The 17,209-nt window shown below is 38.5% G+C and overlaps 1 protein-coding gene across 7 annotated transcripts in view; it reads right to left on the bottom strand.

Annotated features, from left to right (window-relative positions):
* astn1 (astrotactin 1) overlaps nucleotides 1–17,209 on the bottom strand; it is a 372,478-nt gene that overhangs the window by 230,948 nt on the left and 124,321 nt on the right. For all 7 annotated transcript variants that reach the window (XM_077536498.1, XM_077536523.1, XM_077536516.1 and 4 more), the window contains exons 9-12: nucleotides 14,844–14,928; nucleotides 12,663–12,737; nucleotides 10,573–10,710; nucleotides 5,330–5,480 (exon numbers count right to left, since the gene is read on the bottom strand). In XM_077536498.1, the coding sequence (XP_077392624.1) occupies nucleotides 5,330–5,480; nucleotides 10,573–10,710; nucleotides 12,663–12,737; nucleotides 14,844–14,928 (449 nt within the window). The remainder of the gene's footprint in view (nucleotides 1–5,329; nucleotides 5,481–10,572; nucleotides 10,711–12,662; nucleotides 12,738–14,843; nucleotides 14,929–17,209) is intronic.

The following is a 17,209-nucleotide window of genomic DNA, read 5'->3' on the forward strand; positions in this document are numbered from 1 at the left end:
TTATGGAGAGCGAACTCAACAACACGGTTGCACTAACTTTACTGTTTGTTTTGTTTTTGTCAGTTCTCTGCGAAATATCAGCCCAAAGTGACACTTTTGCTGCTGTCATGTCTTTGTGCTAGGGACGCTCTGGTTGTTGTATGGTCAATAGTTCTGGGCGCTCGCTATATACGTGCACGTACGTACGTGATGTCATGGTTACATTTCACGCTCCGACTACTCGCCACGGCTGTGCGCACGTGTAGCCAACCGTACCGTTCTCTGGCCCAATCGTGCCAAACTGGGGATCCGAACCGGATTCAGGCTCGGATCGATTGCGTTCACACTACCTATAGAACCCGGGCTTTAGCAGCAAGCGTGCTTGGGCACGGTACAATGACCCTAGTTTGAGTGCGTCCTAAGAATCAAACCCATGCAGGACACTTGGTAGGCAAAAGGTAAAAGGTTATGTTGGCACATTGTTTTCATATATTTACTAATTGCAATTATTCTTCTCATTCTAATTATTGTTATAATGTAACTTTTTATGAGTTTTATATTGTAGCGACAGGATAAAAATCCCCCCAAGAGGGGTTTTAAATTAAATAAATTGCCAAATGAAAGTCTTTCTAATATCTGCTATATTATTATTAGTCATCCATCCATCCATCCATTTTTTTGACCGTTTATTCCTCACAAGGGGCGCGGGGGGTGCTGGCACCTATCTCAGCAGGCTCTGGGCAGTAGGCAGGGGACACCCTGGACTGGTTGCCAGCCAATCGCAGGGCACACAGAGACGAACAACCATCCACGCTCACAAGCACACCTAGGGACAATTCGGAGCGCCCAATTAACCTGCCACGTATGTCTTTGGAATGTGGGAGGAGACCGGAGTACCCGGAGAAGACCCACACGGGCACGGGGAGACATGCAAACTCCACCCAGGAAGGCCTGTACTCGAACCGGAGTCCTCAAAACTGGGAGGCGGACATGCTAACCACTCATCCACCGTGCCGCTATTATTAGTCATAGTAGTAGTATTAGTAGTAGTATAGTGACAGAACAGAGCCATTATATTTTTGAGTTTAATGTGCTGAGGCTCACATAAATCAGATGATCCAAAGAGAGAAAATATCAGAAGTGACAATTTGCTGTGCTCCAATTCCTCCTTTGGGTTGAGTTTCGGCCTTATCGCTGTCATGTAGTGACTTCACTCAACACTGTTTCATTTCTCATAATGTGATACCACTCAAATATACTGTGTGTGTGTATGTATGTATGTATGTATATATATATATATATATATATATATATATATATATATATATATATATATATATATATATATATATATGGGAAAAAAATACATACATATTGTGTTAAAGTCTAGAGATGATCACTAACTCGAATGAATGATCCGAAACATCGATAAAACGTTTGTAGGTGCTTTATTGACAAACAATAATTTGTTGAATTTGTTCAAAGAAGACCAGTTGCAGGTGCAACAGCCAAGTAAAAAATACATTTGAGCCTTTTCTTTTTTGTTTCCTTACTTAAATGGGACAATTTAACATATAACAATGAAGAAAACACAAATTGATGAACTGGTAGTGCTCCCTTGTAACATCCACCTCCATGACGAACAACACTGAATTACAGTAATGTAGCATAAATCGTCATCAAGTGTGAAAGGGCTTTATTCTTAAAACATATTAATATTCTAAGTTATTGGTATATTATGTACAGTTTGAACATTTACAGTGCACTTAAGGGGGAACAAAAATCTTACAAGGGTGGAAGGCAGTACAGTCGCCTTTGCATTACCTTCCATTTTCAGTTTATTGCTTCTTGAAATCATCACAATCTATTAAAATTACATTCCAATGTTGTTTATCCAGATTCAAATTGTATTACTTTGGAAATTGCAATATATCGAGTAATTCCTGGATATAAGGAAGACAAATGTCTCACCTGCCTCTTTCTATCCATGTCTCATTTGGAAATGCTAATTGTGTATATTCAGTGTGTTTTATCTCAAGTAAAAGTAAATGGCAAATGTGTGCTGCCGGTTTCATTCAATTTGTGCATGCAATCTGTGCGTAATTAGAGGCTGACTGACTAAAGTGGCAGCTGTTGCACCTGGGGATGGCTTTCAGGCAAAGCCGGTAAATGAAGATAAGCTCAGGAAAAGGAGAACTCAGCTGGGATGACATCATCGAAAATGAGATGAAATGGAGGGTGACGACATGAAAGACTTTCGCTAAGGTCACCGTTATACTGCATCAGTCGGCTAAAAAGTTCTTACTTGAAGTTATTAATCAGTATGTTGTCAGTAAGGTCAGATGTAACTGAAAGAATTGGAGCACGAGTTTTCACATAACTGAACTTTAATTTTTGTAATAAAACCTCAACAACTTGAGCAAAAACTTAAAAGGAACCCCGACTAGAATGACGTGTTTGCTCTTGATTGATTCGGTTGTTACTAACCCAACTATGAGATGCATTCTGGGTAGTGACGTAGAATGGTTGCTGCCCTCTGCCGAGCACACAACGATTGTAAACCATAATAGTATCAGCAAAACACTGTCGGCATGTTCAAGTCATTTTCAGTGTCAATGTGCTGTACTCTCTTCATTTTAGCCTAAACACATTTGAGGACTTTGATTGCCCTCAGCTCATGAGAATTATTGTTTAATTTTCTTTGTCAGACTTTTTTATATATATATTTTTTATGTTACTGTTAACCAGCTCTGTCAGCTGCTGAGTGTCTGGTCAGAATTTGGGCAATGCCCCGCTTTTCAGTTTGGCTACTTTGATTTTTACCAGTATGCATACAATTAGTGCATAGTAAAGAAATAATATAAATATTACGAATATTGATTGAAAAACTAGATTGGATTACAATTTTCCATTTCACATTTTGGTTGGCGGCATGTTAGAATGCTACACTACTTCAAAGTGGTAGCTAAGAAATTTCAACCCTGTCATCTCGTCATATAAAAGGGGGATACAGTTTCTCTGAACTTTCAGTGCCATATTCCTGTGCAAGTTTAGAAAATGATTTCATATTGTGCAAAACCTATTGCAAAAAGTAATATGCATGGTGCAACTGATGTATTATTAAATGACTACGAAGTGGATTGGCCAATGGTATGATGAAGCTTGGTGAAACGGATAAACGGCCTGTACTCCTACATAAATGGAATAATAAAAATATCATGCTTTTTTTTTTAAATCACATATTACTGTTTTTATTCAATTTCCAAATCTAAATAGTAAATAAATAGTAAAATTGTTAGGATCTGGGTTAGTCATGTTTTCCTTGTGTCTCTTGTTCTGTCTCGTCAAGTCTTATCATGTCCACCTGTGCTCGTTTTCCCGTTCCCTTGTGTTATCCAATCAGCTCCCCAAGCCACTTGTGTTTTGTCCAGGTGTCTCTCGTTAGTATGTGTATTTAGTTCCCTGCTTTCGTTCAGTCCTGATCGAGTCTTTGTTGTTGTTGTCCTATCGCCGTCACAGCTTGTTTCCCTGCGTCTCTGAGTCCTGCCCGTTTACTTTACAAACTAGCAAGTTTAGTTCCCAGCCTTGTTTTGTTGTACTTTGTTTATGAGTTAAATTAAAGAATGCTTCCGAGCACACCAGCCACGTGAGGACCTTGCCTCCCTCCATTTTGGTCCTCAATCCCCCACAAACCCTGACAAAAATTCCATAAGTCACCTTTATCAAAACTTTGTACAGTGCAAAATGTTTTTTTTAATGTTGCAATAATACTCATTTTACACAGCTGTGCTCATACGTTTACAAATACCCTAAACTTGTGCGCACAAATACATAGTGAGCAATAAAATCAGAAATACTATTTTCAGAGGTTGAAGTGGACATGAGTGATGTGCATGTGCATTTGGGTGACGATTCATAGCCGAGTCATCAGGAGCAGAAAATGCTTGGGGACCGCTGGGTAGGGGTATGTAAACTTATGAGCGCAACTGTAACTGGCCTGACATCATCTAGTGTCTTTGTTTGCTCCCCAGCGGAATAACGTGAATATTACCAGAGCAGCAGATTCAGAAAAACAGCTTCCTGTTTATTCAGTAAAGGGAGAATTGAATGATTTCCGCAATCCAAATGACAGATGACAAAATGCAGTACTTTGTGAAATATTATATTTGAAATGTTAGATTTGCCAAGGTGTGCAAGAATCGGTGTCTGTTCTACTAATCCATTACTGAGCCTTTTTTGCCCTTTCAGGCCAGATGCACCTGCACTTGTGTCATGCGTGGCAACTTGGAAGTGATTCAATTCAAGCTGGCATGTGCAGAAGTACACAATTCAAAGGTTTGTGGCCCAGTACCAGACCTCGGGCCATTTGGTACCAGTCTGCACAGATACAGATAGTTGTGTTGCTGTTGTTTTAAGTGAGCATATACGTCTGGTCAGGTATGTGTCACGTACTGAACAGGAGCCGTTTTTCTCTCCAGATGATAACGTTTTCTGGACTGAATAAGCAGCATCCACCTGAAAGTATCCGCATCAAAGTACTTAGGGGAGGGGGAAAAAAAAAACATTGGTTGTATTTGAGTGTTTGACAGCTTCTCACTGGTGGAGAGGGATTTAGAAGAAGCAAAATATTAGCAGACAGCTCTATGGTTGTGCAAATACGGAATGTTATTGCTTATATCCCCAACAGATGGAGAAGAAAACAGAATTGGCTGCTACATACACCGGTTGCTAAGCACCACCTCGACCTAATTAATGTGCTGTCATGTGTGAGAGTTATTTTAGACAAAAGGGTACATACACTTTAAATTCACTTGTTAAACAATATTAAACTTGGGATATGCCACATAATACTTATAAAGGGAGATGATCTTAAACAGTGATGGGCAGGGATGTATATTCAATCATTATGGATTTAAAATACCAAAGCACCAGATATTGTGACTGGCTCATTACCTGCAGAGGGTAATGTCAGTTTATGTTACGCTTTCTTTTGGCATGTTAATCGCTTTAACTCCATTTGACACTTATAATACCAGCAATATGATACAGAATATCATGTAGTAGAATGCAGCATATTGTCAGGGAAGAAATTGCTTCATTTGTAAGATCCAACAGAACTATTTAAAAAAAAAGAAGTGAGTTTTCTGATGCTACATAGCATATATTGCTCCCAAAAGTCTTTATAATGTTGAAACTTCCAGTACTACCATGCAGATTGAAGACACTGTGTGCTGTGTGTAGCAAAGCAGACCTAGAATATAACAGAGCCATCTTGATGTGTTGGGTGCTTTACATACTCGGATTCATATGAATGTTGTTTTGCAAGATGTACAGGCAACAGATGACTTACCACACATCCAGTGGAGTCCAGTTTTCTGTCAGATATGCAGCGGAAATTGCGGCTACAGCCTCCGTTGTCTTTGGTACAGTCTCTGACGGGACCAAATGAGTCGAGGAGAACCTCCAAGGAGTCAAAGGATGAACTGATCATCAATTCTTCTCTGTAAACGACAATGCATTATGGATATATGCCTTTTTCTTGTAGATACAATCTTGCAAGTTTTATTGACAGCAACTTTTATTATTATTATTATTTTTGTAGATGTTTATATTCATCATGTGAGCTATGCAACATCAAAAAACAAAACACAATAACAATGTTGGGATGTTGTGTAAAACAAATTAAAACAGAACACGATGAAATATTTCCTATATTCAATTAAATACACTACAAACACAAGACATTTAATATTTAATGTCTTGCCATTTAATGTAATTTTTTTGTTCTTTTTTAATTTTGTTTCTCTGCTGTTTGTTTGTATGTTTATATGTTCAATAAATCAAATCAAAATCAATCAAATCAAAAATGTGAAAACTTAATGTTTTGTTTTGTTTTTTTGTAAATATTCACTCATTTTGAATTTGAAGCCTGCAACATTTTCCACAAACAGCTGGCACAGTAATTGTTGAAGCTTTCTAGATGGGATTCTTTCTCATTCTTGCTTGATGTAAAACTTCAGTTGTTCGCAAGTCCAGCGTCACTGTTTTCATATTTTCTGCTTCATAAGGTGCCACATATTTTCAATGGCGAGCAAATTTGCGTCTGATTTACCACACGTCAATGGACTTGCGCCAAGAACATGGTAGTATCATAACAGCTGCAAAAAAGATGACATTATCAGAAAGCGAGGTTGGACCGAGCGGTGCCGAGCGGTTTTCCTAATTTTGCGCTGTTAAGCTGTAGAGAGAGGACGACGACGTAATTCATTCATAAAGTACAAATTATTGGTGCGACCATTTGTTAGAAATATATTTTCAGAGGTTGACGTATGCATCTGGCTCATAAAAATGATCGTAAAATCCTGCCCCCGCCTATGCCGATCAGCCTGGGTTATGTCATTTAAAAAAAAAAAAAAAAAAACTAAGAAAAAGGTCTTTCCTCTCTGCGTGATCAGCCAGGGAGGGACGTGCACCACGCCATGCACTGCTGTCATGCCTTCCATTATTATTTGCGTCACGCAAACTCCATGTTGCTATTTGCGCTGGCGTTAGTGAATTAGACGCTGCATATCAATGAGTCTCATTTGCATTGGGGTGGGCATATTTTGCGTCAAATGTACGCAAATTACCTAATTTACATACGCGCAAATAGCACCGGGCCGCAATCTGGTTGGCAGCGCACTTATTGACGGATTTGCCCATTTGCGCGTGTTAAGTGTATTCGGCGCTCCCGGATTGCTCCATTTTTACCGATTACGCCGCGCAAAGGCTGCGCAAACCTTTAGTGAATCTACCCCTCAGTGTACTTGAAGCACACTCTTCCTTAGAGAAAAGGAAACGTGTTGTCTTCCTTTATTTGACAGTTAAAATAATATCATCTTAGAAACCAATTTTTCAACTATAATTGTTGTTTGGTTTGTTGTCGCTTATGCGGGTGGGACCTATTAAGCAGCCTGTCTGCAGATGATGAAACACACAGCAAGTATAAATACTAAATTATTTTATTAAACAGTGGGGGAGAAAAAAAAAAAAAAGAGGCTTTTATTGAAGTCCAATTCTAGGAATGAATTTAAAATGCTACTTTACATAATCTAACTGTTTGATTGAAATCAACTCCTGCAAAATGTTCATTTTTGAGTGCTTATAGTTTAGATAATTGTGTGCAAATAATACACTTGCATGTTACATTTTTCAGGTCTTTGCTCCAAATATTCACTATATGCAACCAAAAGTGAAGGAAATGTAGGCTGGAACTTCTCAATGAAACATACTGAAAATAGATATGATACATAAAAGAATAATTAACCTTCATATTTGAAAAATATGCTAATGTCTACCATGTAACAAAAGCAAATGATTAAGAATTTAAATAACGTAAAATGTGTCACCAACCAGTTTGGAACCTTCTAATTACAATATTATGTGGCACAGCTGTCTGAAGATGAAAGAAGGACTGAAAGTGAGCACACTATAGAATGGGAAGCTCAAAGGTACATACAAAAATAGCAGGTTATGAACTAGTTCATTTGCTACGTATTACTATCAAAGGCTTCAGTCTCATATTACTCTGCAATTAACGTGAATTAGTCAGTTATACAGTTCACAGAGAGACATGGAATGCTGCCAATAAGGAATTGGGAAGAAAAAAAAAAACATACAGTGAACTATTATTGCTAACACATACTCCTAATCGAGATGTACAGTATCTGATTCGATATATGACACCCCCCACCATGTTTTAGTTTTGGATCATTATCCTGTTCCAAGACACATGGTCTGCAATTGAGGCCAAACCTTTGGACACTGGATACACTGATAGACTTGAGATTTCATTGTACATTTCACAGATTTAAGAAACCCTGTGCCTTACACCCAAACATCCCCGGAACATGACAAGAGTGTCCTCCATGTTTCATACTAAGGACAGTGTTCTCTTGATGTGCTTCATTTTTATATCTGTGAACATAGAGCTGATGTGAGTTGACAAAAAGTTCCAGCTTTGTCTTATCTGTCCGCCGTCTGCTTGGAGATGGTCTTATAACATTTACCTTTAAAGGTGTATTCAAGGATCTTTTGTCTCTCCGTCTTCCGGGTGGATCATCTTAACAATTGGTTCTCGATCCCGTCAATCAATCTGCCGTAACGACCTCGTGCATGTTCATTCTTAGCTGATCATGCGCCCCCGGCCCCCCACCCCCACGGACAAGCAGGAGAGCTGATAGGATGTCTGCCATGCTCATTTTTTAAAAATTGACAAACGGATGTTTGGCTTCTACTTTTTGAGAAGATCCTTGAAAACACCTTTAACATGCTTGTCTTTAACTGCTTCAAATCTCCCGAGATGACTCGCTCATTTGCTTCCCTTGAACAATATTAAGTGTGGTGCATACCATGTCACCAAACATCAGTGACTTGTCACCCTCTAAATAGGCCGACTGACTAAGTTTGGTAACACTCGTGGTGATGCTAATTAGAGGACAAACGTTGGTTGAACATGTCCTTATGCTCAAATTATTTTTGTCTTTTCTAGGCTTACCAACATTATTTGTCCAGACAAATAAACAAGTCTTTCTTCCTTTTTTTTTTTTTTCCCGGCTAATCACTATTTCACGATGCTCTCGCCACTTGGTAAATATTGGCACATAACCCTATCTTTTTTCTTGTTTATTCTTTCTTTGTTTGGCTCCGAGGAAGGCTTTAGCATAGTTGAGGAGAATGGTGCACTGTAGCAGCCAGTTGAACACTGTGCCTATTAGGGATGTAACAATAACAGCAATATTGTGATATTGCAATATTACAATTGCCACAATATTGTTGCTGTCACACTACAATATTTAAAGCGCCACATCACCATCAAAAAATGTTACCTTTCAACTGCTCCAGCCAAGCACGCCGTTATGAACTACATAGAATATGACACTTTATGCTGCTGAGCCAATACTAACATACGGTGTGCATTGTTTACAAAGTCATTCAAAATGGCGGCGAGCGGCGATCATACTGGCACAGTGGCATGGATATAGCAGAAAACTCATAGGTTGATATAGTGTTATAAGCTTTCCTTTTAATATTGCCAACACCACCACACTATCGTGGTAATTATTGTATTGTGAGGTTCATATTGTCACATGTGGATGCTTTTTACAATAAGACAGATAAACACACATTATCCCTTAATCCATTATCTCAAAGTAAACGGTGAGTTGAAATATGTCAGGTTGGAGAAATTCAGTACTAACTTGACTAACGCACTCAACCTTGTATTTCAAATGTTTGCTTTGTCTTGGGACCACTTGCCCTATTTACAGTTGATCAAGCTCTTGAAACCATGACACAGGGGGAGAAAAAAAAAATAGTCCTTGGTGCAGAGTTCAATGCTCATTAAAATAAAATGATGTGGGGGTATTCATTTAAGCAGGGCTAATTTTACCTGGCATAATTTTCACAGGGCAAATAACAATCTGCAAATTAGGGCAGGATTTGACACGGCTGTGCACGCTAAGTTGTTTACAAAGCATGTTCCAGCATACACTTAAAAGTCAATTCTCACTGCTAATTACATTATCCCACATCTTCTGCTTCTGTTTAAACTCATCCGTTCAACACATACTTTATGCAAGATCATAATGCTCTCAAAACCGCAATAGTCACGTTAAATCAAAGTGTCATTCAGGATGCTGTGAGTCAATAATCCCACTCGGCTCACTTAACATTGTATGATACATGTGTCTTCCCCCAAAGCTGAAAAGGGTTTTAACAGTACTTCAATACAACCAAATAAACACCCACCCACAATAAATATTGTTTAAAAATTGTTAAATATGAAAAAAAAACTACTTACTTTCTCGATTGTTGCCTTAATATCTAAAAGATGCAGAGTTGCTGGCAGACATTAATACAGTCAGGTTATATAATTATTATTATTATTTTTTGTAATCGTTGAACACTGCATAGAAAGTATTCATTTATCAATTTTCTGTGCCACTTGTCTGGATTTTAGACAAGTGATGAGCCACACTCGATTGGTCTCCAGTTTAAAAAAAAAAAAAAAAACATAGGGAGAACATGAAAACTCAAAACAGCAAGACCTGAGCCATTACTTGAATGAGAACCTCTCCACTATGAGGCGAACATGACCATTACCATGCTGCTCATATTTAGTGGTGAGGATGAAAATTAAAGATCAGTAAATAGGTAGAAGAATCAGAATAAACTTTGGAATCGGTTGAACGTGATAGAGGTCATTATTGCATCCACAGTAAACTATGTCTTATGTTTAATTGCAAATATGTTCATTCTTTGTTAAATATGACAGAAACTAAAAGTTACATAACAAATATCTTAAATATAATATAAAATTTGACTCTCTCCATCAACCAGGCAGTGTAAAAGCATTGCAAATACCGTAACTTCAATAAAAATGCCAAATGCACATTAAACAACATAAGTCTTAGTTGTGTGATAGTCAAGTTATGTTAAAAGTTTAGTTGGGAGTATCAATGTTATGACAACAGACAACAAAAACATGTCGAAAACAAATTGCGTAAGAGACGTCAACAGTGGAAGAATTTCCCACCCATTCACATTTCTCACCTTACATCTACAGCATCCTCCATAACTGTCATATCAGTCTTGCATTTAGCAGAAGGGTTGATGGCGAGCTCTGCAGGTGGGATGACAAAGCTTTTACTCAGAGGAAGCCACATCCCTTCTCCTAAGGTGTACGTGAATCTGCAGAAGACAGCATGCAAAATAGTGTCCTTGAAATGTAACCTGATTATAATGATTATGGAAGTAACCATAGACTAATAAAGGTAAAATTATACATCTTTAAATCATGAAAACATTGTGAACTAAATTGTGCTGGTCTGACCTTTGAAACGCCAGGGATGAAAATGAGTCCCAGTCGGGTGCTTCACACAAGTATAATGAACCAACCACCTTTGCTTTGTTCTGTTTTTTTTAAGTTTGTGAGTCACATTGACTTGTACGGAGCCCCTAAGGTGACATGGTAAAAAAAAAAAATAATAATCTTTGCGTTCTCTCACAACTGAACGCAAGGATTTTTGTGAGGGAACGCAAAGTTGTTGTTTTTTTCTACCATGTCACCTTAGGGGCTCCGTAGACTTGTGATAATACAGTGATGTTGGACATCCACCTTGCCTGAAAAATATATATTGTTTTATTGAGGTTGGACAAAAAATTATGTGACTAAGTCATCACTAAGTGTTATCTGAAGTAATATATACTTTGAATGACTTGTCTTGATTTGAATAAGATGTGAAAATGAAAAGTTTGAATATAAGGGCGCCTGAGAGAGATTAGTGTGAATGTTGCAAGAGCAACAACAATAGCAGAACTTGACACGATTTTTGTATTAGAAGAACAAAGAGACTTTTGTTGATGGGAAACATGTTTTCAGTGTTCTCCCCACTGGCTTCAGCAGGAGCCACTGGCAGCTTGTCTCGATAGCGGTATGTCATTTATTCCTAAGTGGAAGCGCACACCTACTTGTTGATGTGATTACCCTGAAAACCGATGTGTCTGCCCTTTTGAAAACAGTTCCCTTTCACATCTTTCCCCCATGTATTTGGGAAACAAACTCTTTTTCTGAAAAAGACCATCTGACATGTTGATAGTTGTTCAGGTGGTGTTACCTCCTGTTTTCTCATATTCAACTTTATACCCAACCATGTATTATCAGGTGGAATATTTAAATTCCCTGAGATTTAAACTGACATAACCACGGGTGACATGGAATGTCACTTAACAAGCACTGCTTTAACAGACAACTAGGGACTAGTTTGTTGCTTTAATGGATGGTTTGGCTTACCCTAAGACACAATAGCAGTAGACAGTGAAGTGCCACTGATTGAAATCAGCCAATGGTTGCAAAACCTGTTTCAACTCTCAGAAGAATTCCTGGCAATAAATCAATGAATGAAAACACTTTGTAAACATATATCCTACAAGGCGGAGGGAACTATGAACAGTTTCAAGTAGCAGTAGGAAGGCTTTTGGCAAAAAAAAAAAAAAAAAACCAGGAAAAGCCTATACAACTGAACTTTATTTGGGATGACAGTACTCTGATAAATGGTGGCATACTGGCTCCCACTAAACATGAGTTTGAAAGTGGAGTTGTAGGGCTGCAGTTATATTAAAATTTTTAGTGATGTATATTTGATCGACATTTCAAGTGCATGTCGGAGCGTTCACACATGACATGCATACTCAAGGATGTCGTAATGTGTCTACTCACGCAAATTGAAGCACCCACAGATGATGATGATGATGATGATGATGATGATGATGCTCGACATACTATGCGTTATCTGCGTATAGGCAGTGGTGGTCCTGGCAACTTCACTTGGGGTAGCAAGCATTGATTTCAGCACATGACATATTACTGTAAGGCTGTGTGTGCATTTCTGATCTTAGAGCAGCTTAAGGAATAGACCTGTCTTGAGTGGTTTCTTGAGTCATCATTTAAACGATCAAGGACCCTAACCAAAGAAAATATGAAGACTAGTTCCCAAGATAATGATCAACCACGGGATACGGCATATAGAACTTCTTAGCCACAATATAACAACTCTATCCCTTCACATATCCATCGTTGATGGAACATGTTGCTGTAAAATACATTCACTGTATAGTTGGAAGTTTTCTGCGGTTCACCTTACCTGAAAATGCGATCAGAGGGTTGTTCTCCCATCACAAGATCAAAACCACGCTGGAAGATGGTGTAAGGCCAAGGCCTATGATGATTTCAAAAAAAAAAAAAAAAAAAGAGAGAGTGGGCGAGATCATAAGAAGAGACAAAACGCTAGAAATGAAATAAACCACCTGAAAGCAAGAGTGCTGATATTTTGTGTATGGTATCCTACTGATGTAAAGTGTCTCATTTCAAGTTATTCCACCCTCCCAGCTGTGTGGTGCATCTATACAGACTGACATCTATATGTTGTGTATGTCTATTTGATCAATAAATCATAGGTAGTGTGATATATATTGTCACAATAAGTTGCCAATAATAGACAGTAGTAGGTAGGGGTGTGAATTGCCTAGTACCTGACGATTCGATTCGTATCACGATTCACAGGTCACGATTCGATTCGATACAGATTAATCCCGATACAAATTTATAAGTCGATTGTTGCGATTTTTTTTCATTCAAATTTAGAAAATACTAATCAGTACGCTTGTAGAGTGTAAGATTTATATGAAAATGTATTATTTATTTATCTGAAATTTCAGTCTTATAGAGGTTGTAATCTGTTTCATGTTTGAACAGCATTAAAATAAAATATTAAGGCTTAATGTTCCGTTCATATAACATTCTTCCATGCTCAAGGTGTGAATCCTTAAAAAAAAAAAAAAAAAAAATCGATTCTGCCGATTATTGAATCGATTCGAGAATCGCGCGATGTAGTATCGCGATATATCGCCGAATCGATTTTTTTAGGGTGTTAAATCGATTCGGCGATATATCGCGATACTACATCGCGCGATTCTCGAATCGATTCAATAATCGGCAGAATCGATTTTTTATTTTTTATTTTATTTTTTTTAGGATTCACACCTTGAGCATGGATGAATGTTATATGAACGGAACATTAAGCCTTAATATTTTGTTTTAATGCTGTTCAAACATGAAACAGATTACAACCTCTATAAGACTGAAATTTCAGATAAATAAATAATACATTTTCATATAAATCTTACACTCTACAAGCTTACTGATTAGTATTTTCTAAATTTGAATGGAAAAAAATCGCAACAATCGACTTAGAAATTCGTATCGGGATTAATCGGTATCGAATCGAATCGTGACCTGTGAATCGTGATACGAATCGAATCGCTTCATTCGCGAGCGTTTCACCGCGTAGAGTGTTTTTGGAACGGTTGCTGCTCATTCGTGGTTTTGCGCTCACCCGAGCGGAGGAGGCGTGTCCCTTGGTGAACAAGGAAGTGGAGAACTTTTAGCGAGTCAACAAAAAGTGAGTACCGCCAACTACTTTCACTTCTTTCCTGGGACTAAACAGCCGTGGCACTATTTTCTCCTTTTTTTTGAGGTATGTGATAGCACTTTCGCTTTTTTAGTGGCAATCGGGCGGCCGGCATTTGAGCTAAAAATAGCTTTGGCGTTAATAATAAGCACTGCTGCTAACTCGGTACAGTTCAAAAGCAAGTAAACAGACTTACCAGCACTTTCTTGATCATCATTCTGTCACGGCTGGCCGTGTTGTTGCGCTCGGAGTGACAATAGAGAGGACGCTGTGTGTGACGTTGCCCGTACTCGAAGCCGATTGGCTACCGCGAGGCGAAACAGTTCAATTTTTTGAACTTCGATGAATATGCGAATGTGCGGATTTTCGTCGCGAATGTGCGGATTTTCGCTGCCGCGCACCGCGTCCCGACGCGCGAAACGCGTCCGCGCCGCCCCACGCACTTTCGTTCCGTTGCGCGCGAATTCCATTGACTACAATGCAAACGGTTTTGGTGAGAACGCAGCATAAAAGTAAATAATAAATAAATTAATAAGTACATAAAACAGGGTGCAGGTGTGGAAGATTTTAAAAACATAATCACACATGAATCATTGTTGGATGCCCCTTCATATCATTTAGTGCCCTTCGTTAGAAGTGTGGGTGCTGAAGTAACACTTTTAAAAACTCAATAAAACATCATTCACATCAGACAGCTGACCCTTTATCAGCAAACGTTGACGGAAAAGGAGGATGAGGTTCTGTGGATGCCCCCCATCATGTGGCTGCCCAGGGCCACCGCCCCCAGTCAGCCCCAACCTTTGCACGTTGTTGGAATCAAACAGTAACCTAAAAGAAGAGAGAATGTGTGCTTACCCCTGATTGGGCCCCCACTCACTACGGATGCAGAGGTGCTTGTGGACTGGGTCCTTCATGTAGCCATTCAGGCAAGTACATTGGCCTGTCAAAAGACATGCACTGATTCAATCATGTATCAGTACAGCTAAGCAGAGACACCTTTCTTATGTGGGATGCACACAAACCAATTTTGAATCATTTTGAAACACTTTTATTAAATGTGAGAGAACCCACACAAGACAAGGCAACAATTGGTATGTGTTGCTGCTAGAAGAGTGTGCCGTGTACCTAAGATGACCAATACAGCACACCACATCCAGTATATAACCAAGTCTGAATTCCACTTACTGCACTGAGAACTGTAATGCAGTATCTGTATTTCATTTGTGGATGGCGATCATCTTTTAGTAAGTTAGCATTTTCTGTAAATGATATTTTGATGATGTGTTTTAATACACAATATTTAGGGTGGCTTTTGTCAAATATCCACCCACCCATCCATCCATTTTCTTGACCGCATATTCCTCACAAGGGTTGCGGGGGGTGCTGGAGCCTATCTCAGCTGGCTTTGGGCAGTAGGCGGGGACACCCTGGACTGGTTGCCAGCCAATCGCAGTTGTAAAATATTGCAAATCGACAAATACCCCATATAAAAACTAATACTAATACTAAAACTAATAATAACTGAACTAAAAAGAAGCAATAAATAACAATAAAAACTCTAAATAAAGAAACCCACTACAAACATGAATTGAAACTAACTGAATTTAAATAAAAATAAATCATTAAATAGAAATAAAATACATACATCTAATAAATACAAAAAATATATACAAATATATAGATAAAAACAAAAACTACCGTATTTTCCGCACTAAAAGCCTTCAATTTTTTCAAAAGCTGACCATGCGCCTTATAATCCAGTGCGCCTTATATACTGTATGAATCAATATTGAGCCGCAACAGGTCTTGCTGTCAAGACGCTATCGGTGACCCTGCACGATCGGTGACGCGCTTGCACAGAGGATCCCGCCATCTTGGATCGCTAGCTAATACTAATACTTTACCTCAGAGAAAATAATATAACATCTTTTTATTCATTTTGGGAGTGAATGGAGTTGTTAGAAACTGGTTTGTAATCTATTAATAAAGTTTGACTGACCTATCTGACTGTTTTGTTGACATTCTCTTTAACGCAGCACCATCTAATGGATGCATAACGTAACCCCAGCCTCTACTGTAGCGCCTTATATATGGACAAAGTTTTAAAATATGTAATTCGTTGAAGGTGCACCTTATAATGCGGTGCGCCTTATAGTGCGGAAAATACGGTAACTCGAATGTAAAAAAACAAAACAATTATAACCCTGGTGCACACAGAGAAGGTTTTCACAGTCATTTCAGGTAATGTTTTTCTTCTTGTTTTCCAGTTTTTATTTACTGGTAATCATACTGTGATTGACTTGCTCTGTCCTTTTCGAGCTGTTGTCCACAAAAAGTTGCTCCAGTTCAATGTTGTGTCCCTTCCCAAAAAAAGTGCAATTTTACACTGCATTTTCCCATCAAGGACCCTCAGCCCGCTGCCGCAACACAAGAATCGTGAGGGGACTACAGCACACCTGCCTTCTATGCTTAGACAGTGGATTGGAGGTGCTGCCTCAGGCTCTGAACTTCTTCATCATCATCTTTCTTTAGTTCTGTTTGGACTGGGTCACTATTAAGTATGATGATTCACAGAGACAGTTTCCCATGATATTGAATTCATTCCTCCGATAAAGTCCACAAATCATTGTACAGATCATCAAGGGAGTGAATGGTTGGAGTTATAAAGTAGTTAATGTTACTTAAGATTTCCAGAACGTGTTAACTTCCTGTCAAGGTTTGCTGAAAATTGATTCTTCAGAAATGCTGATTGTTTTTCAAGAGTTTCAAATAAATGTTGGCAACACTGTTCATATCCTGAGGTGACATTTTTCATTAAAGTTGTGAAGTTCCTCCTTGTTTGTCTTTTGTGCTTCCATCAGCACTTCAAAACTTTTATTCCCCAGTTGTTTTTGTTGTTTGGTCAGTGTCTGTTCCATGGATTATTTTCATTATTCATACAGAAGAATTATTATGTTGAATCACAACTCCAGCCGCACAACACCAAGCGCATAAATGCTTTGGCCAGATACATTTTCTCAGAGACATATTTCCAGAAACTGGCTGTGATTCATCATAGCCTTGATCATGATCATGTCTCTATTTTCACAAAGGTTGTGAGATGTACTGTATAGTGGGTCGTTTTTGTTTTTGTTGTTGTTTTTTTTTTTGCTTTTTTGGTGAAATACGTCCAAACCTCAGTTCCAATGAAGTTGGAATACATTGTGTGAAACACACATACA

The sequence above is a fragment of the Festucalex cinctus genome, chromosome 1 (genome assembly GCF_051991245.1).
Source record: "Festucalex cinctus isolate MCC-2025b chromosome 1, RoL_Fcin_1.0, whole genome shotgun sequence".
NCBI lineage: Eukaryota > Metazoa > Chordata > Actinopteri > Syngnathiformes > Syngnathidae > Festucalex > Festucalex cinctus.